This window comes from Suncus etruscus, chromosome 3, assembly GCF_024139225.1.
Source record: "Suncus etruscus isolate mSunEtr1 chromosome 3, mSunEtr1.pri.cur, whole genome shotgun sequence".
Taxonomy (NCBI): Eukaryota; Metazoa; Chordata; class Mammalia; order Eulipotyphla; family Soricidae; genus Suncus; species Suncus etruscus.
Window position 1 is genome coordinate 127,778,126 of NC_064850.1, and position 27,553 is coordinate 127,805,678.

The window sequence follows — 27,553 nt, forward strand, 5'->3', positions numbered from 1 at the left end:
TTCTATTTGCCGGGAGATAGGGAACAGTTTATTACAAGCATTATTTTCTAAGACTTCAGGGATAAGCGCTTCTTTTCAAGTAAGTGCCACATATTTAATAGTGTGTATGTATATCTTAACAGAAATCAGCAATGGATTAATGCTGTACACTGCCTTTTCTCCTACTCTACCCTGTGCTGTGGTGTCAGTAAGATCAATGAAGAGAACCAAACAACTAGGGAATGAAAACGAGGTGGTCAGGAGCACCTTCCTGCAGCACAAACATTCCTTCTTTCAGCTGAGCTGGTCTTCGGACAAGTGACAAACACACCTGCACAGTGACTGACGGGGATGAGGTATGCATTCCTCTGGACACCAAACTTTCCCATCACCACAGGCTTCCCCAGGCCTGCCCAGCCTCGGAGCTCATGCCACACCAATGCAATAGATGGGTGTCCAGGACCTTCTTACATGCTTTAATAGTGAAATCCTAACACAGTAACTAAAACAGTGCATCAGAGGCTGCAGTTTACTTCAGCTGCAGTGCCCTTTCCTGAGCAAAGGACCTGAAGCTCTCAAGAGAGGCTAAGTTGGGGCGGTGTGGACTCTGCGTGATCCTGTGTGTTTGACAGAAAGCGTGCTAGAAGCGCTTACACTGACGTGGAAGGCGAGACTCACAGCGAGGGAAAGGAACAGAGATGACTCCATTTTCATGAAAACATTTTCAAAACTACTCCAGAAACCCTGGGACAAGGCTGCGGCTGGGGGCTAGTCCACCTCCATCTCCCCCGAGCCCTTGCTGCGTGGGGCACCATCCCTTGTGGGCTCTGCTCTGCCATCCGTCCCACTCTGCCCATCCGCCGGCCCGTTGTGCTCACCATGAGCTTGGGATTTATCGTCGGCTCCTGCTTTGGGTTTGGGTTTGTAAATGATGGGGTTACAGAAATCATCCAGTTCCTAAAACACAAGAGCACAGGGAGTGTATGAAAGTGGCCAGGCAAGCACATAACTTTCCCGGAGCTCAAAGGCTGTCTGCGGAGGGGCACCCTCCAGTCTTAAACTCCCTGAGTTGTTTGGTCACTGTGTTTTAGGGCCAGATCCATTGGGTTCCCAGGCTCAAACCAGGGTCAGCTGTGTGCAAAGCCAGTGCATTGCCCTCTATGCAAATATTTTTCTTTTTTCTTTTCTTTGCAAGATACACACCTGATGATATTCAGGGCTTCTTCCAGGCTTGAACTCAGGAATCACTCCTAGCAGTGTTCAGGGGACCATATGGGATGTCAGGGGTCAACCTGACATTCCATATGCATGCAAGGCAAATGCCCTCACCTGAACTGTCTCTCTAGCCTCATGAAGCCTAGACTTGATAGTTAGCCTGCTCAAATCCCTCCTGTCTTTCAGAAAACCAGTTTTAGGCAAGACCTCTTTCTTAGAATCATTTTTTTTGGGGGGGGGGTTTCGCACCCAGCAACGCTCAGGGGTTACTCTGGGCTCTGCACTCAGAAACTGCCCCTGGCAGGCTCAGAGAACCATATGGGATGCTGGGATTAGAACCACCGTTGGTCCTGGGTTGGCCGCTTGCAAGGCAAATGCCCTACCACTATGCTATCTCTCTGGCCCCTAGAATCTTTTTTTTTTTTTTTTTTTTTTGTTTTTGGGCCACACCTGGCAGTGCTCAGGGGTTACTCCTGGCTGTCTGCTCAGAAATAGCTCCTGGCAGGCACGGGGACCATATGGGACACCGGGATTCGAACCAACCACCTTTGGTCCTGGATCGGCTGCTTGCAAGGCAAACGCCGCTGTGCTATCTCTCCGGGCCCTAGAATCTTAATATATTGTTTTTCCTTGAGTTTTTCTATAGGTAGATGATTTCTCAAGGCACAGTTGCAATGAGGAAGCTCTACTGGAGGGATGAACGGAGAGAGAGAGAGAGAGAGAGAGACAGAGAGAGAGAGAGAGAGAGACAGAGACAGAGACAGAGAGAGACAGAGACAGAGAGAGACAGAGAGACAGGAGAGAAAGCTCTACTACAGTGTGTGTGTGTGTGTGTGTGTGTGTGTGTGTGTGTGTGTGTGTGTGTGTGTGTGTGTGTGTGTGTGTGTGTTCAGGGATCATTCCTGGCTCTGCACTCAGAGATTACCCCAAGACTGATGCTGGATCAGCTTTATGTGGGCCTAACGCACCCTCTACTTCTACCTTTCCTTACCTTTGACTTGGTGACAATCTCCGAGACTCTCACCACAGGGTCTTGAGTGAGACTCAGCTTGTTCTGTGCATTCATCTTACTGTTCAACCAGCTCATGGCTTCGCTGATGTATTTTTCGACTTTTTCCATTTCCACAGGATCCAAATGATCGTATCGTTCATCCTATTGGAGAGATCGGGCTAAACATTGGCAGGTGCCCGACTTGGAGCCTCCCTAGGAGTGTGCCGCCGAGCCCCGCACCTTGTTTCTGTGCGCATCTAGCACCTTCATGACCAATTGGATCTTCTTGCCCAGGTCATTCAGAGCCCTTGGCCTCTCCTCATGCTCTGCATGGCGAGTCTCAATCGGCTGCCCATATTTCTGCCAACAGAAGCGACATTTAAAGGGGATGAGCATTACTGAGTCTAAACAGAAAACAAGCTTCACAGTCCTTTCAGAGGCTGGGCAGAGGCAGTGGATTCTGGTGCATTCCTCAGTTCCCCAAGGCCGCCAGCCCCTTCCCTCCCAGCCATAGCCCAGATTCATCCCTGTTCCACAACTGGGAGCATTTCTGTTTTGTTTTTGTGTTTTGGTTCACACCCAGTGGTGCTCAGGGGTTACTCCTGGCTCTGCACTCAGAAATTGCTCCTGGCAGGTTCAGGGGATCATATGGGATACTGGGAATTGAACTGGGGACCGTCCAACGTTGGCCTTGTACAAGTCAAATGCCCTACCACTATGATATCACTCTGGCCCAGCTGGTAGCATTTCTAACAGGGCCCTATACCCCTCCCAGCTGGCCTCCAGGAATGCAAGAAGGAGAACAAAGGACGGGTTTGTGCCCAAGACTGCCCATCTGAGGCCAACACACGCTTCCTTCCTTTCTGCTGCTCCCACGAGGCTTGGAGCAGGACAGCCCTTTGGTCAGTCAATCACAGGGCAGGGATACCGTCTGCTCTAACCCCAGAATCGTAGGCCCATTCATCAGCACCTCAGTCCACAGAAGAAGAGCTGTGAACTCAGGGCTCCTGGGAGGCAGCCTTCCCCCAACACCCTCAGGAGAGTTTCAGCAGAGTGCGGGGTGGGTGAGGGTGTGTGTGATTCTGTGTGTGTGTGTGTGTGTGTGTGTGTGTGTGTGTGTGCGATGTGTGAGTATGGATGGATGATATGTGGTGTGATGTATAGTGGTAGATATGTTGTGTGTACAGTGTGTGTGTATGAGTGGTGTTAATGTGGTAGATATGTTTGTTACTGTATGTATAGTGGTATGTACTGTGACATGTAGGTAAGCAGGTGTCTAGTGTGCATATGGGTGGTGTGTGTGGCATGTACATGGCCACACAGGGGTCCAGCCAGGCCCATGCGAGCAACCGGGTTCAGGGACAGTGGTTATCTTCCACTTTGACACCAACCATCCATTTTACCTTGAGTTCCTGAAGTTTGTCCACATAAACTTGTTTAGGCTGATCCTCTCCCTCTTCATAAAGCCAATTTTCAGTGTCTTCTAATATAGCAGACAGTTTATCTGCATCCTAATAATCATATATTTAAGAGAAACCAGTGAAAAGTATTCTGCTTAGTATCAAGTCAGAGAGGACAACACTTTACTACAAGTGTAGAATATTAGATTGAAGATTTTTCTGAGTTTTACTTACAAACATGCTTTAACTATTCTTCTGTGGTTTGAAAGAATTAATAGCCTTTCAAACCAAACATGCTCACAAAGACGGACAGAGATACTGTACTTGGTACTTTTATGTCCATGGTAAGCAGCACCCTTCTGAAGCTGATCATAATCACCAGAGAATCTACCACACTCACGCCCCCCCTTTTTTTTTTTTTGGATTTTGGGCCATATCTGATGATGTTCAGGGATTACTCCTAGCTATGCACTCAGAAATTGCTCCTGGTTCGGGTGACCATCTGGGATGCCGGGGATTGAACCCAGGTCCATCCTGGTCAGCCACATGCATGGCAAATGCCTGGCCGCTGAGATATCGCTCTGCCCCTCACACTCACCCCCTTCAGAGGACATGCTAGTGCCTGCAAGGCCACACACACACACACACACACTCATGCGCCTTAGGAGATGGGCGGTCTTCAGGCTGTATAGTCCTGCATACCTACACCCAGACCCCAACACAAATGCTCACATACAGTCTACACAAGCTGTAACTCTCACACACTGATACACAGAAACCATCTCTTACACACATGACATGTACACACACAAACTCTCTCACACTCATGTACACAGTCTCACAGTCTCATACAAACTATCTTCCACATAAACACAAATCATCTCTCACAAACACTCATGTATACACACAAACTGTCTCTCATTCACACACAAATGGTCTCATCCTCACACACACGCACACACACACAATTTCTCTCACACATTCATACACACACATTCATACACACACAAACTGTCTCTCCCTCCCACACTGCCCTCGGTCCTGGGCCAGTCTGTCCATACAGGATAGAACACCTGCACCTCTTCCACACATTGACTCACCTCGGGAGTGACAAAGGGCTCATAGGTGGAGCCCAGCTTGTCTCTGAAGTCATACACATACTCCTCAACAGCATTCTTGGCGTCGTTTCTCTCCTTCTCCAACTTATCTTGCATGATCATCTTGCCCTAGTCGGAAAGTGCTACATGAGCTGCTTTAAGCACACTTGGTTAGAAAACGGGAAACCCAACCCTACACACATGCCATGCCCCACCCTGTGGCATGAAGGTCGGGGAGGGAGGCCTCTGTGGGGCCACTGTCATTACAGAGAAGTCCACTGGTTCCTCAGAAGGCAAACAAGGGGGTATAAAAGGTGCTGACACTGCACCCTGAAGTGTAGGAACAAAGCTACTGAGCCCAGATATCTGTGAAAAGGGGCAGAAAAGGGACTGAGAGGGCTTGGGAAAAGGGAAAAGGGAAGGCATTGGGGCTAATGGAAGCAACTACCTGGTGAGGGACGTGCTCTGCCAACATGGGACAGGAGTACATTGTGCCCATCAGGCTTCTGCACAACCACACACACACAGGGCATACCAAGGCCTGGACACATAGCTTTCCATAGTACCTGCAGCCTTGCACATGCCTGGGACCCCAGAATGCTACATTCACACATGGTCCAGGAGGACCCCAGGCTGCTCTGCTCACACATGGGAGATATATCAAAAGTCTTTTGAAGGGCTGGAGCAATAGCACAGCACTTGCTTTGCATATAGTCAACCTGGATTTGATTCCCGGCATCCCATATGGCTCCCCAAACCCAGGAATGATTTCTCAGTACAGAGTCAGGAATAGCCACTGAGTATCACCAGATGTGGTCCCAAGAAATAACAAAAAAATCTTAGAGCCGGAGCAATAGCACAGTGGGTAGGGCATTTGCCTTCCATGTGGCTGACTGACCCAGGTTCGATCTCTGGCATCCTCTATGGTCCCCAACCCCGCAAGGGAATGATTTTCTTTTTCTTTTTTTGGTTTTGGGGCCACACCTGGCAGTGCTCAGGAAGGAGTGATTTCTAAGTGCAGATCCAGGACTAACCCCTGAGCACCACTGGGTGTGCCCCCCAACAATATTTTTTTTTTTTTTTTTTGGGCCATACCCGACAGCGCTCAGGGGTTACTCCTGGTTATCTGCTCAGTATAGCTCCTGGCAGGCACGGGGGACCATATGGGACGCCGGGATTTGAACCAACCACCTTTGGTCCTGGTACAGCTGCTTGCAAGGCAAACACCACTGTGCTATCTCTCCGGCCCCAAAATAATTGCTTAAATTTTGATGGTATTTTTTTTTGGGGGGGAGTCACACCCGGCAGTGCTCAGGGATTACTCCTGGCTCTACACTCAGAAATCACCCCTGGCAGGCTCGGGGAACCATATGGGATGCCGGGATTTGAACCACCGACCTTCTGGATACAAGGCAAGTGCCTTACCTCCATGCTATCTCTCCGGTCCTACCCCCAATATTTTCAATACAAAGACTGGCCACAGCTGAGCTTGTTCATAATCAGGGCTTTGGGGGATTAGTCAGGATTCCACGACTATGCAGGACCTGCAGGCTGTGACCCAGAGGAATCACCCCCATCTCCACATTCTGTAGCAGGGGACCCCGCCACACAGGTCTGGCCACCCTCAGCCCACATTTGAGGAGGACAAGCGAGGCCATGTGGGGTTGAGGTCTTGGTCACCACCTCGTTCTCGATGTAGCTGTTGAGCACGTCCTGGCCTAGCTGTCCACACAGGCTGCTGTGGATGGGCAGGTCGATGCTCTTCACCTTCCCCTTTTTAATCATCTGATTGGGGCGATCTTGTTTGTCTGACTGCAAAAGGAACAAAGAGTGGCATGAATTTCCAACTAAGCTACAAATGAACTTTAAAAGTGGCTGCAGATAAGTAAGATTATGCAAAAACATGACTACCTACTGTACTGACTGATCTAAAACCATGTCCTGAATGCTGACATTATTTTATAATTTATGCAGCAGATCTCCCAACACTGAAAATACTGGGCTGGAGATGCAAGTTAAAATCACCGTAACAGGGACCGGAGTGGTGGTGCAGGTGGTAGGGTGTTTGCCTTGCACGCACAACCTAGGACAGACTGCAGTTCGATCCCCAGTGTCTCATATGGTCCCCCAAGCCAGAGGTGATTTCTGAGTGCATAGCCAGGAGTAACCCGAGCATCACAGGGTATGGCCCAAAAACCAAACACCGAAACAAAACAAAAAACAAAATCACCACAACAAATGAGGTCTGACATGACAGTGCACTTATGTTGTCTGTGGCTAACCTAGGTTTGATCCCTGGCATCCCATATGGTCCCCAGAGCCCAAAAAAAGGAACCCTAGTTCAGAGCCAGGATTCAGCTTTGGGGTATTATTTGGTATAGCCAAAAATTAAAAAAAATATATAAGCCAAGAAACACATTAGGGACCAGAGTAACAGTACAGCAGGTAACACATTAGCCTTGACACAGCTGAGGCTTCCATTCCTGCATCTCACATGGTCTCCCAAGCATAGAGCCAGGTCCCCCCATAAAAATAAAAAAGTAAAATAAAAAGCTGGTGTTATAGTTCAATACAGGTTCAATGGTTTTTTTTGTTTGTTTTGTTTATTTTTTATTTTTTTTGGTTTTTGGGCCACACCTGGCACTGCTCAGGAATCGCTCCTGGCATGCTCGGGAGACCATATGGGATTTCAGTGATCGAACCTGGGTCTGTCCCAGGTTGGTTGCTTGCAAGGCAAATGCCCTACCGCGATGCTATCACTCTGGACCCAAGTTCAAGATTTTTTTACTGAGATTTGAGGGTTTATCTTATATTGTCTTATCATGGACACCCCTGTCCCTCAAGTTTAAAATGAAATACTTTTTTAATATAATTTTTATTTTGATCATAGTGGCTTACATATTGTTGACAATAATATTTTATGTACATATTATATAAAATCAGGGGGATTCCCATCACTGAATAGTTCTCCCTCCACCTCCATTCCCGTCCTACTTCCCATATCCTCCTCCCTTACCCCCAGGGCTGCTAGAATAAGTGGTCCTCTCTGTGCCTAGCTTACTACTTAGTGGTCTTACACCTGTTTGGTCTTGGTACCTCCCTTATTTCCTCCTCTAATTGGAAGGCGGGACTAGATAGTTCAAGTTATGCGGTTTTGTTTGAAGAAGAGAAAAGTAGGGGCCAGAGAGAGAGCATGGAGGTAAGGAGTTTGCCTTTTATGCAGGAGGTCATTGGTTCGAATTCCGGTGCCCCATATGGTCCCCCCGTGCCTGCCAGGAGCAATTTCTGAGTCTGGAGCCAGGAATAACCCCTAAGCACTGCCGGGTGTGACCCAAAAACCACAAAAAAAAAAAAAAAAAAGAAGAAGAGAAAAGTAATAAACTGGGGGAAAAATCAAATACGCTGAAAATGGGAGGAGTCCTTCTAGAGGCTCTTATCCTAGGTTTGAGAAATGAAGGGGAAAAAGGTGAAACACCCCAACAGTACAAAAAGAAGTGCCAAATAAAATATCCAGTGAGTTCTCCAACAATAAAGATAAGCACCACATAAAAGCCATGGTCTTGAGATAAAAAACATGGCAGAGCATATAAAGAAAGAAAAGAAAAATAAATAAATATAAATGGAGACAACAACTTCAATAACCACACCAAAACAAAGACATCGATAAAAACTAGATAAATAAAAAAAATGTTTTGTGCTTTTTGCCTTTTTTCCCCCCTCCTGCACAGGCACAGTTAATATTGGGGTCATTCGAAAAGGAATTCCCTTGGCCTACGAGATACAGGGTTTCTCCACTCTTGGAGTATATTGTCATGGGATTAACTATAGACTCTGTTCAGGTTCATTTATTAAAATGAAATCTTGAAAATTTCTTAAAAACCTTTGTGTGGACAACCTGGCATCCACTGGGCTGACTCCAGGCTCTGTGCTTAGGGCTCACTCTGGTCCACACGTCATGCCAGGTGAATGCAAGGCAAATGCATTAACCCATCCTAGCTCTCTGGCCCAGGTCTATGCTTTAGCATAGGAATTGGTTTTAGCCTCATCCTTCATGGAGGCAGGAGTGAGCAGCAGGGAGCTCTCGTGATCATCAGTGTCCGCAGTCCAAAACTCACCTTGGTCCTGCTGCCGGAGTGATCGATCTCCTCCTCTGGCGTGTGCTCTGCATGGCACCTCTGGGGGGTGCCTTCTTCCTGGTCCACTTGCATTTTGTCCTAGAAAAAATAGAGCCCAGCGGGAAAAAGAGCACCAGAGTAAGGTGCCTTCACTGCATAAGGCAGAATGTCACTCCTGATCCCTGACACCACATGTCCCACAAGCACTTCTGGCAGAGAGCACAGTGATGAGAGTATCCCTGAGCACTCTGAGGTATGGCCCAAACATTCCCACTCCTGGCAAGAAGCTCCTCCACAAGTGCTTAACTAACTAGTACCATCTTTCACTTTCCTCTGCAGTGAATGGCCAGAGTCCTGGGATAGAGCCTGAGACAAAGGCCCAGCCAGGACCTGCTCAAAAGAGAGCCTGGCAGGGAGGCCCGAGACACTCGGCCAGGTCTCCTCACCTGCTGGTACGTTTCTGGCTGATGCTCCCAGGACAAGTGAGCAGTCATGGTCAGTGTAAAGGGATAGACAGGGCTGAAAGTAACTCCCATGGCTCCATGCAGGGGACCCAGCTTGGGCCTGGGAGTCACTGGGCAGGTGAGCAAGAGCAGGGGCATTTCTTCTCGATAGATGCAGGGGACACAATGTCTTGGAGCATTGTAACTCCAGGGGATGGAGTCTGATGGGATGAGACATGCACAGAGGACAAACTTCTGGATGGGATTAGGGCCGCTTCCTCGGGGTGTGTTTCTGTGTGTGTGTGTGTGTGTGTGTGTGTGTGTGTGTGTGTATGTGTGTACATGCATGTGTGCATGCATGCATGTTTCTCTGTGTGTCTGGGTCTCTCTGTGTGTATGTGTGTACATGCATCTGTGCAGCTCAAGGAAACAGAGAAATCAGTGAAGACAGATGGCTGCACTTGGCCCTGGGGAAGGGGTGACTATTCAACGTCAAATTAGAGATTAAGTGACAGATGGAATTCCCCACAGGACAGACTAGAAATGGAACCTGAGCAAACAGGCGAGGGTGCAGGGGATTACAAGAAGTAGCCTCCTGCCACTCACCAGTACTCAGACCCACAAGTGTGCCTGAGTTTGGTCTGTCCCTCTTGGCCCAGGCCCAGATGGCTCAGCGAGCACCTACCACATCATCCTTGTCATTCTTGGCGGCTCCTTCTGTCTCCATGGCAATGTCGCTGTGGTCCCCTTCTACTACCTGCTTCTCAATCACAGATGCGCTGGCCACACTGAAGATGCCGTGAATGTTGACTCGGACTTTGACCTTCACTTTGGAACTGTCCCCGTCAGACTGTGGAAAGACATTCTGAATAGTGAAGTTCCCTTAGGGGAGAAAGAGCTTCCGTCAGTGTGGGGCCTCCAGGACACCCAGTCTCCCACCGCGCAACGCCCACCTCACCCAAAGCTGGTCTGGTGAGGCCAGGGTCCAGCTCAGATGCCCAGATCCAGGCCAGAAAGAACTGGATTTTATTCACATCAGCCTGGCTTGCAGCTGGCAGCCTTTCTCATTTCTCAATGTCATCCTGCTGGGTACCCATAGAGCTGGGCCTCAAGCCAGGCCTCACACCCAGGGCCACTTTCCTCTGACTCATGTGCCTTGGGATGTGCTGAGAAAGCACTGCTTTCTGGGCTCAGACCCAGCCAGTTACAGGCAGGGCTTGTGCTCCAGCCCACTGGACCAGCCTCTTTTTAAAGTGGGATGGCACACCGGGCACTGTTCTGGTGTTGCTTCTGGCTTTGCACTCAGGGATCAATCTTGGCAGGCTCAGGGACCATATTGGATGTCAGGGACTGAACTCAAGTCAGCCAGGTGCAAGGCAAATGCCCAACCCACTATGTACTGCTGCTCTGGCCCCCTGACCAGAACTGTAAAGTCCTTTATAATATTTCTTCTCAAAAACTAAAATAACATTTAATTTGAATTTGAAAACCAAATAGTCCCTTTTTGGTTTGGTGTTTTTTCTTTTTTGGGGGGAGGGCTTACTCTTGGATCTGTGCTTAGGGATCACTCCTAATGGGGGTTAGGGCATAACACACCATATATTGAACAAAGCTGGCTGTGCTAGCAAGTGCCTGCTGTACTGCCTAACTTGCCAGACCGCATGTTGTTTTAAGCTTTGTAAAAATAATTTTCTTGGGGATGGAGCATTTGCCTTGAAAACTATCAATCTGAGTTAGATCTCCAGCGTCCTATATGGTCCCCTGAGCCTGCCAGGATTAATTTCTAAGCGCAGAGCCAGGAGTAACCATGAGAGCCACTGGGTGTAATCCAAAACCAAAATAATTTTTTTTCTTGGTAGTTCAGATATAAAGTACTTAAAATATTTCTGGGCTCATTTGCAGCAAAATCAGTTAATTCTGTTACAGATCATTCTGAGGTCATATACCTTTCACTTAGAGAAATCTACTTCTATTTTATTTTTATAGTAGAGGTTGTTTTTGGTTTTTTTTTTTTTTTTTTGGTTTTTAGGCCACACCCAGCAGCACTCAGAAATCATCCTTGGTATAGGCTCAGAGGACCATATGGGATACAGGGGATCAACCTTGGGTCCATCCCGGGTCCATCCTGGGTCAGGCACATACAAGGCTAACGCCCTACTGCTGTGCTATCATTCCAGCCCTATAGTAGAATTTTATAGTAGAAATCTAGGAGGCCAGAGAGATAGCCCAGCAGTAGGGCATTTGCCTTGCACACAGCCGACCCAGGACGAAGCTGGGTTCAATTCCTGGCATCCCATATGGTTCCCCGAGCCTGCCAGGAGCGATTTCTGAGCACAGAGCCAGGAGCAACCCGAGTGCCGCTGGGTATTGCCCAAAAACCAAAAAAAAACCAAACAAAACAAACAAAAAAATAAAACTAGTCTTATTTCAAAGACTCCTCAGTTACAGTGATAACAAGAACAGAGGAAGAGCAGGACACTAACATGGAGCTGGGGCTGGAAATCCTACTCCGTTTCCATCTGCCCCTAACCTGCAGGGTACTGAGACAGGAGCCAGAACCCCAGCCTATTATGTTTCCCTGTCCAGGACAGCTTTGTCCACAGCCCAAATGGGCAGCACCTGCTGGGTCACAGGGGAAAGGATGGTGTGGCTGGATGATGCAGAGGCATCTGCCCAAAAGGTCTCTGTCTTGCTTCAGGCCAGCAACACAATTCAGGTACCAGAAGAACAGGTGGGGGTAAACATATGCCATGCCCTGGAAGCCAGGATAGGGCCCTGGGCACCACCGAGGACCCCCAAGCTCCACCAGGGGCTCAGAACTACACAGGCCCAGATGTGCTGTGTGGAACCCTGCTTTGGTTCTGATTCTACCATGGGTACTTGACTCTGCCCACTGAGTGTCTGCTGCCACCTGATTCAGGGAGCACAGTCACTCTCCTTGCACTCACAGACTGTTCTGGCAGCACCATTCCAGTGTGACAGCTGTGGGGGCTCAGGCACCTGCTCTCTCACACAGCCCTACATGAGATAGCAGGTGGGGGTAGCTCACCTATTCTGGGGTCTGGGTAAGGCACCTCATGTGGGTAAGTGTAGAAAGCTTCCAGCCCAAACGGCTCCTTCTTGTGGAACGTGATGACCTTGGAGAATGGGGCGGGGTGGTTCTTGCTGAACACCTCACACTCCCTACACAGGCAGAGGGAGAAGCCCATTAGGAGCAAAGGGCAACTGGTTCAACTGTGGGTGCCACAGAACCAGAGTGGAAGGACATACCCGGCCCCATCATCCAGGGCTTTCCAGCGCAGCGTGATAGAGTAGGGCACAAGGTCGGTGATACAGAACTCACGCACCTTGAACGCGGGGGAGAGAATCGCACACTGAAAGGAAAGAGACAGTCTCAGGCAGCACAGGAGCCAGCAGGAACGAAGGCCCGGAAGGATGCTTGAACCCAGGGCCTGCTCTGTGTCCTATACTGGAGCCACAGTATAGCAACCTGGTTCCAGTCCATGTGGCCACCCCCACCCCCACCCCCAGCAGAGTCCCCAAATCAAACAAAAAGCTGAAAGCAGAGACTGCCCAGTCTTTGACCTTCCAGAAATTATAGACACACTGTCAATTCCCACGGAAGAGTTAGTTTCCTGTTTCTGCAGTGCTGGGGATGAGCCCAAGCTTCACACATGCAAGGCTGGGATTCCCCACCAGCAGTGTTGGAATTTTGTAAGGTAACAGTGAGGAGGATACATAGGGTCAGGGAGGTGGGATCTGCCGGTGGGATGGAGGAGGAGCTGCCACGTACCTGCAAGGCACAGCCTCGTGCCACAGCCTCGTCAGCGTTCAGGGTGGTGCTCACGTCCTTCCCAAGGAACCCGGAGATGTGTTCCTTCACTGCGGGGATCCGAGTTGCACCCCCCACGATCTCTACACTGCTTATGTCTTCAGGCTGCAAGTCTATGGAACACGACACTCTTGAAGGGAAGGGACACAGGCCCATAGTACCTGTCTGCTCAGCAGGCAATGACAGTGACAGAAGTGAGGAAAGGCAGACAGATGCGGGAGGGGGGGTCCCCTCTCTGCCTTCAGGGCTGGGCCTGGCATGCCAATCTGTGCTCCCCTCTCTTCTAGACTCCAACCTCACCAGGTAGCCGCTCTCTCTTTGTGGGGGCAGGAAAGGGGGCAGTGTAGATGCCTAGTCTTGAGGGGCAGCCTTCCCGGAGGAAGGCAGGTGAAATATGCCCATGCCACACACACAGTGCGCTGTCAACATCTGCAAACCCCCAGGGATGCTCTCCCCAGGGTGCCTACTTACTGGCTTGTTCCAGCACAGCCTTCAGAGGTGGCTTGACTCTGGCCAGGAGGGAAGCACATAACTGTTCAAACTGAGCCCTGGGAAAGGAGGTAAAAGCTCTGGTGTGATAAGGGATAGACTGGGTCTGGGCTGCGGGGGAGTGGGGCTATACACATGACCAGGGCAGGTCCTGGCCCAGCTCCTCGCAGCCCCCCAACAGAAGCATGGCCTAGCCCACCTGTTCATCTTGCTGGACACATCTAGATCGTCCATGAAGCACTCGATGCTGAGTGGCAGGTCCGAAGCATTGGCGCTCATTAACTTCTTGAGTTTCTCGCACTCCTGGTACAGGCGCAGCAGGGCCCGAGAGTTGTCACGGACACTGATCTTGTACTTAGTCTTAAACTCGTCGCAGAAATGGTTGACTAAGGCCTCATCAAAGTCCCTGCCACCCAGGTAGGGGTCAAAGGTCGTGGCCAGGACCTGTTGGATGGAAACCTGCAGTGGGTACTGTGTAGAAGTATGCATGATAGAAAACAAACAATCATGGGGCCGGAATAGTGGCACAAGCGGTAAGGCGTCTGTCTGCCTTGAGAGTGCTAGCCTAGGACAGATTGCGGTTCGCTACCCCGGTGCATCCCATATGGTCCCCCAAGTCAGGAACGATTTCTGAGCGCATAGCCAAGAAATACCCCTGACCATCACCAGGTGTGGCCCAAAAATCAAAAAAAAAAAAAAAAAAGGAAAATGAACAATCTTCAGATAAAGAATCACAGCCCAGGATGTGTCCACAAGACTGGGGCACATGATCTGGATTTACTATCAGTAGCAACATATTTACTTGCTGGGAATGATCTTTACAGTACAGGTGCTTTATTGGAACCCAGAGAAAATTATGATCCCAAAACAATGGATCTGTGCCAATAAAACTTCCCTTACCTCACTCCCTCTGGTCCCACAGTGATGAAGGAAAGGTCAACTAAGAACCAGTTTGTGACTTCCCCCAGTAATGCTCAGAGCTGACTGCTGGCTCTGTGCTCTGGCATCACTCCTGGCAGGGTTCAGGAACACATGGGGTTCTGGGGATCAAACCTAGTTCTGCAAGTGCCCTAACCATTATACTTTCTCTGGCCCCAAGAACCATATTTAAGAGAGTAAACAAATAACCAATCAGGTAAGGAGAGAAGCCAAAGTCCTGCAGTTAGGCCTAAATACTGTTACTGGGTCAATCACAAATCAGCAACCAGGCTTTCTGGTGTAACTGCCTTTCCTACATCACAGGTGGCAAACATGCCTACAGTAGTGTCTGCATTCATGGTTCTAATGCAGTCACCCCTCAGTCCCATCCGGTGGACTCCAGCCACCTGCCCCATGCCCTCACTGCTGGGCGGTTCCAGTGTCCCTCCAAGGCCACGGGTCTGCCATAGTGCAGGCTTTGTTGTTCTATTGCCCACAGCTCAGAGACCAGCAGACATTTGTCGTTCTCTCTCTGACTGATTTTAACATGATATTCTCCAGTTTCATCCAGGCTGCAAAACATTGCAAAATTTCACCCTTTCTTAGAGAAAGTATCACACTGAGTGTAGTTATGTCACAACTTCTTTATTCATTCACTTGTCTGGACACTAGGGTGGTTTTCATGTACTAACTGCTACACGGAGCACTGCATTTATTTCAGGATTGTTCTCATTTTGCTTTAGGGCCACACCCAAGTGGTGTTCAGGGCTATCTCCAGGCAGTTCAGAGGCCAGATAAAGCTGGGCTGGAGTCAGCCTTGGCAAGGCCAAAAACACCTTCATTTAACCCCTCCATTATCTCTCGCACCTGTTTCTGTGTCTGGAGAAGAAATGTCAAGAAATGGCATCACTTGGACACAGGGAAGCTCAATTCTTTCTTTTCTGTGAAATCTCTGTATTTTTTCCCAGAGGCTGAACCAAAGAACATTCCTCCCAAGATTAAGAAATGGTCCCTTTTCAGTGCACTGGCTGATTTTGTTCTCTTTGTTCTCTATGCCTCCCCCCCACCCCCACCTCATTCATGAGATGACATCTGCCTTTCTGAGTCGAATTCCCCTTATATGTGCCAACAACACACACCCCCCCAATCCACCACCTTTTCGTAAGTCTCAGGATCATCCCTGTGTTCCTCTGAGGGAATGGTCTATACATTTTTCCATTTTTGGAGGGGCTTATCTTCCCCTATTCAGAAGGATATCTTTATTTTAGCCTGAGTTTCTTGTTTTGTGTTTTGGTCATACTCAGCAAGCTCAGGGGTTACTCCTGGCTCTGCACTCAGGAATCACTCCTGGCAGGGTCAGGGGACCAGACGAAATGTCAGGGATCCACTCGGGTTGAGTGTGTGCAAGGCAAGTGCCTTACCTGCTGTTATTGCTCCAGCCCCTCAATGGTGCTGTTCTCAAAGCATCTCTATTTGGTTATCTGCACATTCAAACTCAACACTTTTGTGCACTGACTTTGTAGCCATGACTTTGCTCTGCTGGTTAATGGATTTTTTATTTTTAAATCTCTTCCTCTACTTGGAGACTCTTATGAGGTCTTAATAAAGTCCCTGCTCACTCAATGCTTTCCAGGAAGTCTTTAGAACCCTTTGTTCTTGGCAGGTTTGTAAGATTCTAAGCATTGACCCATTTCTTCGAGTTTCTCCATTTTAGTGACTTAGAGCTTTTTGGTGTTTGATAGTATCTGATCATATGATCATCCATGTTTGAGACTTTGCCATTATGGAGACGCACTTTAGTCTGAATAAGAGCAATACAGAGCTGGAGAGAGTATGTTGCATGAGTGGTACCTCAGTACCATGGAATGCGAGCCCCTGGAGCATTGCTCCAATGCACACGAGACAGGGACCAAGAGTGACTAGATCACTTTGCAAACCAAGGGCTCACAGAACAAAGGCTTCCTGGCTGTGGGGCTGAGTGGGAGCTGAGTGCTTCAGCTGAGAGCAGGAAGCGCTTCCTCAGGTTTCTGAGCATCACATATGAACTCGCCATCTCTCAGTCAACAGTTTCATGAGGACATTTACTGCACTGTCCCCAGGGTATGATCCCACCACATGGCCAAGCCAGGACTCAGCCCCAGAACTCAGGCTCTTGGGCTACTATGAGCCTCTTCAGCGCATTGGTCTTGACTCACCTTCAGTTTCCCTTTGTTAAAAGCACACACAGAGACCTGGTAGGCAGAATGCCCCATATCAACAAAGACTACATTCCGGGGCTTCTCTTCCAGAGCAGGCAAGTCCTGCTTGTAAATCCCGTAGGCAAGTGCAACTGTGGAGAGCAAGAGCACGATCAGGGGTCAGGCAGGCAAGTGGGATAGGCTTTGAGGGGCTCTGTAACCCTGCCCCCAACTTCCTGTTTCCCTAACCTCTTCTTTTAGTATGTAAAAGTCCACATAGATGGTCAGACCCAACTCACCTGAGATGGGATGGGCTATTTTAAATAAAGAATAAAAGGTCTACATCAAAGGAGGTTTGAGAAAGGAGCAGCAAAAGGCAGAGAGCCAGAAGAGAAGCAGCAGAAAGCTTAGCAGAGAACCACATGTGAGGAAATGCACATGACAGAGAAATGGAATAAAAGCAAGCTGACTGTGATTAAACTTTTTTTATTTTATTTTTGGACCACACCTGGTAGCACTCAGGGGTCACTCCTGGTTCTATGCTCAGAAATCACTCCTGGCAGGCTCTGGGGACCATATGGGATGCTGGGAATCAAACCAGGTCAGTCCCAGGTTGACTGAAAGGCAAACACATGCCCTAACACTGTGCTATCTCTGTACCCTCCCCCATTAAACTTTAACTGACCGCTCGTGAGTATTTCTCCACTGTTACCCTTCTTTATCAGACCTGTTCGCTTGAGGGGTTAGAAATACAGTGCCTAGGGCAGCCTCACCCAATATGTGGACTTTTTACTTTGTGTGTGTGTGTGTGTGTGTGTGTGTGTGTGTGTGTGTGTGTGTGTGTGTGTGTGTACATATACACACATATATTTTGTTTTTGGGTCACATGCTGCAGTGCTCAGGGGTTACTCCTGGTTCTGCACTCAGAAATTGTTCCTGGCAGGTAGCATATGAACCATGAAATGCTGGGAATCAAACCAGGGTCTGTCCTGGGTTGGCTGCGTGTGCAAGGCAAATGCCCTACCGCTGTGCTATCTCTACAGCCCCCTATACTTTATATTTTAAATCTACAGGGCTCAATGCGACCCTTGCAGCCAGAGCAGGAGGATTTCCAATAATCTGGCCAATGTTTCCATTTCTCTATACAACAGTGACGATGCTTAGTTTGTCATGATACCACTACTTGCTGCCAGTATGTTTTTGACACAAAAACTAAGCAGCTGTCAGATGACAACAGAGCCATTTCTGAAGATGCAATGGTGGAGAGGAAGGAACAAATATGGGGCTATGGGGAGGGAAGTGCCTGGATACAGTGCACTGAGGACGGGAAGGGCCCGTGAGAAGAGGCAGGTGCCACTGTGCTGACTGGCTTCCCTCGCTTACCTGCTGTGGTCTCATTCATCAGCCGAAGGCAGTTGAGCCCAGCCACCTGGGCAGCGGCCATCACAGACCTCCTCTCAGCATCAGTGAAGAAGCTAGGAATCTGGGGAAAAACAGGGAAGAGCCAGCTGTGGACATAAAGGCAACTGAAAACTGTACAAAGTTTCAGAATGGTGAAGAAGAATGGTGTCAAAGGTAAGGGAGTGAGGCAAAGCGCCAGGCCTCAGTGGACAATTCCTGTATCATGATATTCCAACTGTCAGGTGACGTTTTGAGTCTGAACACTATATATGTCAGTAAGATGGGCTAATACTGCAGCATTTCCAAAGCATTCTAGAAATGATGTGTTGGTTTGATCTGGAAGAAAACGTGTCTGCTTCCATGACTTAAGAATGGACTGAAGCCATTTTCTGGAGAAGTGCAGGAACTTACCAACCAGGGACATATGTGAGGATGACCCACACCACCCTCTTGTATGATGAGGGTAACTCAGACCACGCCCAGAGACTTGTGTGAGGGTGACCCGACCATCTCGATGTGTGAGGCTCACCGAGATCACGCAGTCAGCCACAGGCTTCTTCAAGGCATTCTCCGCTGTCTCCTTCAGCTTGGCCAGCAGCATCCCTGTGACCTGCTCTATGGCAAAAGGTCGCTCTTCTTCCAGGTACCGCACCTGAGCCGAAAGGAGCAGTGACTTAGGGATGCCTCTATGAGGGAAGATTCCCCCCTGCAGCCTCAGGGCTCCTGCTGGTCCTTCATCTCAAGTCCAAACTCCCCCTGGCTTGAACATGCTTCTTTATCTTCCTTCTCTCTCAATTGTGGGAAAAAGGAATCTCCTTATCCCCAAATGGAGATGCAATGTGTATCCCTCAACAGATTGAGACCCCACAGCTGCCTTCCCCTCACACCTGCCCTTCCCATACACCTACACTCACCTTCACACCTGCACTCCCATTCGGCATCTTCTGTAGCTCATAGGGGAGCCTGACCCTCTCGGTCTGCACAATGGGGTCATCAAAGGAGCGGCCATGGAGCTTTTTGAAGCCATGGAGGGTGTTTCGTACATTCGTGACTATCTGTCAGCAGGAAGAGTTTGGTTTACAGCTCTAATGAATGTGAAATCAACCCCATTCAAATGTTTAGGGACCACCAGGTCCACTATCCCACATGCTCAGCCTCAGAATTAGATCATTCAGGTCTCTGGATTTCAGACCAGAGTAAAATTAAACAAGCAACATGAATGCAACTTATCTTTTGCCCCTGAAACTCCTCCTTTCCTATAAATATTAGATTCAAAATGTGTTAAAAAAAATAGGGCCAGCGTGGTGACGCTAGAGGTAAGGTGTCTGCCTTGAGAGTGCTAGCCTAGGACGAACCTCGGTTTGATCCCCCGGCGTCCCGTATGGTCCCCCAAGGCAGGAATGACTTCTGAGCACATAGCCAGGAGTAACCCCTGAGCGTCACTGGGTGTGGCCCAAAAACAAAAACAAAAAAAACAAAAACAAAAAAAGAATAAAACTGCAGTTTCCAAGTACTATCAAAATCCATATATACTGCATCTCTCCTCAGTGAGTAAGTCTTTGCTTCCTCCCCATCCCTCCTCCTCTGAACTATAGCCGCCCCTGACAGCCTCTTCCTCTGAGGATATAGACCTTTAAGACAATCCTGATGCCCCAACTTTGCTCACGGCCAGAAGTACAAAACACATCCCTTTCCTGCTTACGAGGGGAGGCAGGAGCCCTGGTGGCAGGCTACGGTTTGGCACACAGGTACCTCTAGGAAGGGCCACAGAGGGCAGTGCACCTTGACCTTACAGGTGGAGTTCAGCCATGGCTCAGCAGGGCCCAGCACTGCCCAAATGAAATGACCCCAAGTGTGGGCCTGTCTAAGTGAGAGCTGGTCATCAGGATCCAGTTCATACATTGTAGGCTGCCTCCCCACCCCCTGCTCTTCCACCCACACCTCACCTGGCTTTTTGCTGCATTCCCAATGGCTCGAGTCCTGGAACCCAGAGAAATGCAGGCCCTGCAGAGGGGAGAATACAGGCTATGTGCAAGCATCAGGTCAGGGGCGGACAGCGCTCCAGGGGCACACCTGGCACTGCTTAAGAGCTGGTTTCGCTCTGTGTTCGGGAGCAACCTCTGGTGAAGGAAGCCAGGTGTGGAACAGGGTCATCTGCATACAAGGCACCAGATTGCCAGATCTCATGGTTATTATAGAATACTGAAGTTTTGTGTATTTAAAACCCTTCACAAATAACAAAATGCTGGTTTAAAAAAAAAGTTAAAATTTTGGACTGATCTCACTACCACTGAATCATTCCAGATGTGAGACTATCCACTGGTCTCCAGGCTAAGGTCTCTGGAAGCTTCTCAGATGGGGCTAATAGGGACTCTGTGGAGAGGCTCAGTCATCCTCCAGCTATAAAGGACTCAGCTTTGTGAGGGATTTCAGACACTGAGCTGCAGAACTGCAGAATTACCGCAGCTGGAATACCTAAGTGTGCGGCCACATATGTGGCTGTGGGACACCTCTAAACTCCACATACTGACAGTCCAGGAGGAGCACCGCCAATTGGATGGGGGAAACAGCATAGAAGCCAACTAAACTCACTAAACACAAAGACACAGAAGGCCTGGGCAGCAAAAAAGAGCTCAATGAAGCTGCAGAAAATGAGCCTAGTAACACTGCTATGAGATACACGTTGTGATTCACAATCTACATTCTACAGTGTCTAGACTATTTGGTATCTGTTAATGGAGCAGGCTGGTTGGGAGATGAGGGAAGGAGAGAGCTCTGAAGGAGGGGAGGCCACACTGGTGGTGGGGCTTGTGTTGGGCCACTGAATATCAAGAAACAAGTGTATTATGAATAGTTTCATAATCATGTTGGTTTTTTTTTTGTTTTTGGGCCACACCCACTTGATGCTCAGGGGTTACTCATGGCTATGCGCTCAGAAATTGCCCCTGGCTTGGTGGGACCATATGGGACACTGGGGGATCGAACCACAGTCCGTCCTACGCTAGCGCTTGCAAGTTAGACACCTTACCTCTAGCGCCACCTTCCAGGCCCCCATAATCATGTTTAGTTTCAAACATAAAAACAGACTAAAAGGGGTTGGAGAGATAGCATGGAGGTAGGGCATTTGCCTTGCATGCAGAAGAACGGTGGTTCAAATCCCGGCATCCCAAATGGTCCCCCGAGCCTGTCAGGGGTGATTTCTGAGCATAGAGCCAGGAGTAACCCCTGAGTGCTGCCAGGTGTGACACACACACACACACACACACACACACACACACACACATACACACACAGACTAAAAGTATTTTATTTATTTATTTATTTTGGTTTTTGGGTCATATTCGGCAATGCTCAGGGTTTATTCCTGGCTCTATGCTCAGAAATCGCTCCTGGCAGGCTTGGGGGACCATATGGGATGCCAGGATTCGAACCACCGTCCTTCTGCATGCAAGGCAAATGTCATATTATCCATGCTATCTCTCCGGCCCCAGACTAAAAATTTTTAAAAGAATGGGCAAATACCTAAGTATCATGCAGTTCTGATCATTACAATTGCCTATTGATTCTACTATTCCATAGCCTATTGAGAGACCTGTAGTAAGGCCAGGCTGTCAGACCCAAAATCCTAGCTCTCAGTTTACAGCTGAGCTGCAGATGTCAGCTGATAAGGACTTGCCTCAGTTTTCCTCTGGCAAAGACAAATGACATAATCTGCCCACTCACAGGCTATTTGACTCAATGAACATGTGTGGGACAGAATGCTCCCCCACGCCTGCCACACTGCACGCTAGTGCCCTTGCAGGCAAGAGTGGAGTCTCACAGTACCGCTTTACTTCCATGAAGACTCGGCATTCCCAGAACCTCAGCTGTCATGCCAATAATTAGTCAAACACCAAACATTCACCCAACGCTCTTCATATACTAGCAACCACCTCTGTCCTTGGAGAATTTATCGCCCACGGAAATGATCAACACAGAGCAGCATTAGGACCAGCAGGAAGGACTTTCTTCTAGAGAAGATGGGAACAGTTAGGAGTAGGTGGAAGTGGCAGAGATTGGTGTCCAGGTGTCAATGAAAGGGGAGGACCAGAGCCACGGGAGAATATGTCTGCTCCCTGAGTCCATCTGGCAGGAGACAGAGAGCAGTGTAGACAAGCAGGCACAGCATTGGGGGACAGAGTGGAGTGTAGACAGGCAGGCTCAGCATTGGGTCTCTGACTCCTGGGAAATAAGAGCTTTTGAGCAAAGGCAGCTCATGCAGGGTCCTCCCTTGGCTTCTGGGTGGACTTTCTGCCTGATACAAAGTCTGCCTACGAGACCTGCAGAAATCACCCAAGACCTGGGCTGCCACACCAGCATCTGAGACTCAAACTATCCCTATCTCCTGAAGTACCTCTGTTCTGTCTTGGCCCTGACTGAGAGGAGATACCAACTACACTCGGGACTGGACCAGACCTTGTTGAGCCCTGTCCTGAAGGTCCATCCACATTCTGTCCATGCAAACAGCAGGGTTCTGGCACCACCGCTCTAGACACAGGTGGTGGCAGGTTTAGCATACAGCACCCCTGCCCCTAACCCTACCTCCAGAGGGCCAATCTGAGCTGGGCAAGGGGTTTGCCCTTGCCCACTGAGAACTGAACTGTGGCCCAGGTTTCCAGAGGGTTCTCTGGAATGTGATTCCACAGTGGCTCAGGCTCAAATGTATTAGGGAAAACATTCATTTCTGGAAGAGCTTCAGTGTTTATAAACAAAGGCAGGAAGCTGAGAGCTCTGTAATAAGAAAATATCTGATTATTACTCCCCAAACTTGACTGGTTACTGCAGTGCCCATAAAAGTGCTTTTGCTGCCTTTTGTTTTCATTTGTTACTTAGAAAAAAACAAAACTTTGGGGCCAGAGCAATAGTAAAGTGGGCAGGGCATTTGCCATGCACATGGCCAAACCATGTTCAATCCCTGGCATCCCAAAATGTCCCCCCAGCCTGCCGGGAATGATTTCTGAACACAGAGCCAGGGGTTACACTGAGCACCACTGGGTGTGACCCAAACACCAAAATTAAAAAAAAAAAAACCAAAACTTCCTTATATAGGATTAATAAAAACTCTGATTTTCAATATGGGCAACAAATATAAGTTTCACATCAGTAAAATGGAATAAAAATTTAAGAATTTCAAATGCAGACTAAAGAAATAATTCTAGGGTTCTTAATGTACTTGCCTGACACCAGTTCAATCCTTAGTACTGCATATAGGCTCTGAAGTACCATCAGAAATGCTTACAGTAAGTGTTATAAAACCAATTAGTTCAGGGGCCAGAACAATCGTATATTGGGAAAGGCACTTGCCTTGCAAGCAGTTGACCCAGGTTCAATCCCCAGCATCCCATATGGTCCCCTAAGCTTGACAGGAGTGATCCCAGAGTAGAACCAGGAATAACAAATCAAAGCATTAAAATCAATTCATACCTTGGTGTGTTAACAGAAAACACATGTTTACCGAGTTAGACAGGCCCAGAGAGAAGGCAAAGGGGCTAAGGCACTGGCCTTGCATGTTGCGGGCACTGGTCCCATACCAGGCACCACACAAGTATGTGAGCACTGCCAGGAGTGATCTGTGCACAGAGCCAGGAGTGAGCCCTGAGCATAGCAAGAGTGAGTCCTGAGCATGCCAGATGTGGCCCAACCACTCCTTTCCTCAAATAAATACAGTATCTTAAAAACCAATTCCCTACTTTATTAGGCATATTTGTATTTTATTTCTTTATTGTTTGAGGGCCATACCCAGAAATACTTGGGGCTTACTCCTGTCTCTGTGATCAGGGATCACTCCTGACAGATATTGGGAGACTATACAAGCCACCAAGAATTGAACCTAGGGTTGGCTATGTGTTAGGCAAGCACCCTCCCTGCTGGACTATCTCTCCTTCCCTAATAGGCATGTTTTGAGATATTATTTATGGGTGAAGTTAGTTATTAAATACACTATTTAAAAATCTGATTAACTCTTAAGATTCACCAAACTTCAAAGACAAGAGTCATAACACAATCACTTGTATCTTATCATTGTGATTAGGACTGTGTAGGTTAAGATTTGCTTAGATCAAATTCTCACTTGCATGAATCAAGTTTTACCAGAGCATAGCTGTGGTATTTCAAATGTTCTGCACTCATCATCAATTATGAGATTACAAACAGCATGCCAAGCCCCTTCAACTAACAGCCAGCAGCAAGGAGCTTGCACTGACATATTCTTTGAGAGAAGAGACTCATTTTGTGCTTACTACACACGAGGGGGAGGTTAACATGATCTGTGATTCTCCAGCACTTAAATTATTTAAAATCTGAACCTGAGATCTAGCTCTAAAGGTGAGCACATGTTGTGCAACGACATGTGGGTTGCATTCTGCAGCGCTGAGGTAAATGCTCGGGCACTCCCAGGTGTGTCCCACTGCTTCTTCCCCGGAGTGGAATCCAGGGAAGGTGACTTCAGAGTAAAACATACTCCAGCTCCAACAACAGAGACATGCTTTTTTTAAGACGTGAGCTTCCTCCTCCTCCAGACTTTGTGTCCACAGAGGCCTCCCCTCCACTCCCCAGCTGATCCTGGACCTTTTCCACCAGAGGCACAGTTCACAGGAGACAACAGAGTGCCAAGCAGTTCCCCAAGCTTTCTTTCATACTTTGCAAATATGAAAGAAATATTGAAGATTTATTTACTTATTGGTTTTTGGGCCACACCCAGCGTTGCTCAGGGGTTACTCCTGGCTGTCTGCTCAGAAATAGCTCCTGGCAGGCACGGGGGACCATACGGGACACCGGGATTCGAACCAACCACCTGTGGTCCTGGATCAGCTGCTTGCAAGGCAAACGCCACTGTGCTATCTCTCTGGGCCCCAATATTGAAGAATTAAAGCCTCACTCCTAAGGGCTGGAGAATAAGTCTAATCACAGATTTTTAATGATAAAAAAAGATGCCTAAACAAAAATCTCTTGAAATAATAGTATTTTAAATCCAAAATACAAGGGCCATTAAAGTTTAACAGCACAACAGACTATCTCCTTGAAGAACAACTCTGCTCCTTTGATGGAACTCTGTTCCTCACCCCAAAGCACCCACTGTTGGCAAATACCCCCACTAGCCAGAACCGTGCACATATATATGTATGTATATTGAACATACTTTATTTCTATTTCTTTGGTTTGGGGGCCATACCCAGCAATGCATAGATGCTCAGGGCTTTCTCCTGGCAGCACTCTGAAAACCTATGAGATGCTGAGAGAGAACCTGGGCTGGCCACATGCAAGGTATAAATGCCGTGTGTGTGTGTGTGTGTGTGTGTGTGTGTGTGTGTGTGTGTGTGTGTGTGTGCCAGCTTTAGCTAGGGACCCAGATGAATGTTAGAACATGATGTTTCAGGGGCTGGAGCGATTGTACAGTGGTAGGGAGTTTCCCTTGCATGCAGCTGACCCAGGACGGACCCAGGTTTGATCCCTGGCATCCTATATAGTTCCCCTAGCCTGCCAGGAATGATTTCTGAGCAAAGATCCAGGAGTAACCCGAGTGCTGTACTGAGTGTGACACACAACACACACACACACACACGCACACACACACACACACACACACACACACACACACACACACACACACACACACACCATGATGTTTCTCTGCCTGCTCACCGCCAAACAACGAATTGCCTTAGTTTTGCCCAGATGCAGGAAAGGGGACCCCCAGCTGGCTGCTGCTTCCCAGAGCACTCACACTCTCCAGGGAGCCCTGCCAGCTTTCCCCAAGTAACAGAAGGCCCAGTGGCACCATGGTCTCCAGTCCTGCATCCAGACCCGGCTGTGGTGGACAGCGCCGAAGTGCTGAAAACTCACAACGGTCGGGCCTCTGGGATCTCACTCTAGGGTCCCAGCACAGCACGGACAGTGAGGGACAGTTACGTAAGCTCAGTTACAGTGGCTCCAGTCTGTGGCTTCACCCACACTCACTGTGCCCTGAAAGATGCCAAACAGAGCCCAATGCCAGCCCGGCCCGCCCGCCCGCCGGGAAGGGAAGGGAACCCCAGGCTGATTGAGCTGACCTCGCTCGGGAGGAAAACCCCGCAAGGTGCAGGAGATGCCCGCGGACTAACAAAGTTCCTCCTCGACCTCGGTGCAGAGGGGCCGCAGCTCCGGGGTCACGACAGGCGGGGGGCCCGGTCCGTCCCGGGAGGGAAGAGACGCAGCGCGGGACAGACAGACAGACACTGCGGCGCGGGGTCCCGCAGGACCTCCCCGCGCCCGAGGGCGGTCCCCACGGCGTCCTGCACCCGGAGGGGACCCCAGGGTCTCCCCAGCCCCCTGCACCCGAGGGCGGTCCCCAGGGCCTCCCGGCTCCCCCTCCCCCAAGCGCGGCCTGCCCCGCGCAGACACCGCCCCGCGCCCCGCCAGGTCCCGCTCCGGCCTTCCCGGGGCGAAGGGCCGGTGCCCGCGGGAGACGCCGCCTTGGGCCTCCGGGCGGGCCGGGCCGGTGTCTTTCTGGAAGGTTCTGCGCGCCCGCACTTACGGGGTGCACCTGTCGCTGTACTCGTTGGCGATGGTCTCGATGCCGCCGCTGCGCGCCACCGCGATGTAGCAGTTGAGGAAGCCCAGGTCGATGCCGACCACCGACATGCCGCCGCCCACCGGCCGTGGCGCCGGGCCCGCGTCCGCGTCCGCTCCCGCGCTACGGCCCCAGGGCCGGCGACTCCTGCGAGAGAGGCCGGGCTGACGGACGCGCTGACCGTCGCTGCGCCGGTTACTGCACTCTGCGCCTGCGCTCGCCCCGAGCGCGTGCCCGCCGCCAAGCCCCGCCCCATCCTCAGGCCCCGCCCCATCTGCAGGCCTGGCCCCGTTGACAGGCCCCGCCCCTCCCGCCGACGGGCCCGCCCCAAACTCAGGCCCCGCCCCAGCCCTCCGCCCCGGCCCTGCTAGCCAAGAGTTCCCTCCCGAAAGCCTGCTGCGGGGGAGGACTGGGCTGCACCCCAGGTAACACAGGCCTGAGGGCTCCCTCCGCTCCGCCACCTCCTGCTTGGCCCGCCACCCGGAGTCCCCAAGCGACCCCCCTCCACAATAGACCTCGGGGAGCCCTTGCTCATAACAGACGCCGGAGACCCCTGCCCCGATTAGATCCTGGGGAGCCCCCCTATTAGAGCCGGGATCCCCAATCGGACGGGCCCAAGGTCTGGACTGTGGGCAGTAGGGGGTTCCTTACCGGGACCTAAGCTGCCCCAGTATTGGCGATGGCCCCCCACCCCCAGCACCTGATCCAGCCCCAGCCCCTTTCTGGGGACCTGCTGGGTCTCGAACGTGGCCCATTGTGACTCAGCGCTGCGCCCATCCCTCGCCACTCACTCCTTGGGGTGCTCCTGGGGTGGCCGGTTCTGTCCCGCGGGGATCCCCGACTCCTTGGACCGCCTCTCCACGGTGGTCCCCGGCTCAGTAGAGGTCCCAGGCCCCTTGAGGCGTCTCT

At 49.9% G+C, this 27,553-nt stretch overlaps 1 protein-coding gene across 1 annotated transcript; it reads right to left on the reverse strand.

Moving 5' to 3' along the window:
- Positions 1–26,847, reverse strand: HSPA4L (heat shock protein family A (Hsp70) member 4 like). Its single transcript, XM_049770027.1, has 19 exons — positions 26,609–26,847; positions 20,004–20,061; positions 18,972–19,112; positions 18,587–18,709; positions 18,040–18,139; positions 16,675–16,808; positions 13,761–14,005; positions 13,544–13,620; positions 13,034–13,185; positions 12,511–12,614; positions 12,290–12,423; positions 9,926–10,122; positions 8,798–8,896; positions 6,366–6,494; positions 4,686–4,811; positions 3,589–3,696; positions 2,426–2,545; positions 2,186–2,347; positions 1–936 (listed from the first exon to the last, which is right to left on the reverse strand). The coding sequence occupies exons 1-19, from the start codon at positions 26,713–26,715 to the stop codon at positions 748–750; spliced, it is 2,505 nt and encodes an 834-aa protein (XP_049625984.1). The 5' UTR covers positions 26,716–26,847; the 3' UTR covers positions 1–747.
- Between the last annotated feature and the right edge of the window lie 706 nt (positions 26,848–27,553).

What these genes read in the sequence shown, in the direction of transcription:
- HSPA4L (XM_049770027.1), bottom strand. Translation starts at nt 26,715, where the DNA reads ATGTCGGTGGTCGGCATCGACCTGGGCTTCCTCAACTGCTACATCGCG. An exon ending in GATGAATGAGACCACAGCAG is followed by an intron (nt 16,809 to 18,039) that starts GTAAGCGAGGGA and finishes TGCTCTCCACAG; the next exon opens with TTGCACTTGCCTACGGGATT. An exon ending in ACTCCGGCAGCAGGACCAAG is followed by an intron (nt 6,495 to 8,797) that starts GTGAGTTTTGGA and finishes TTCCTTTTGCAG; the next exon opens with TCAGACAAACAAGATCGCCC.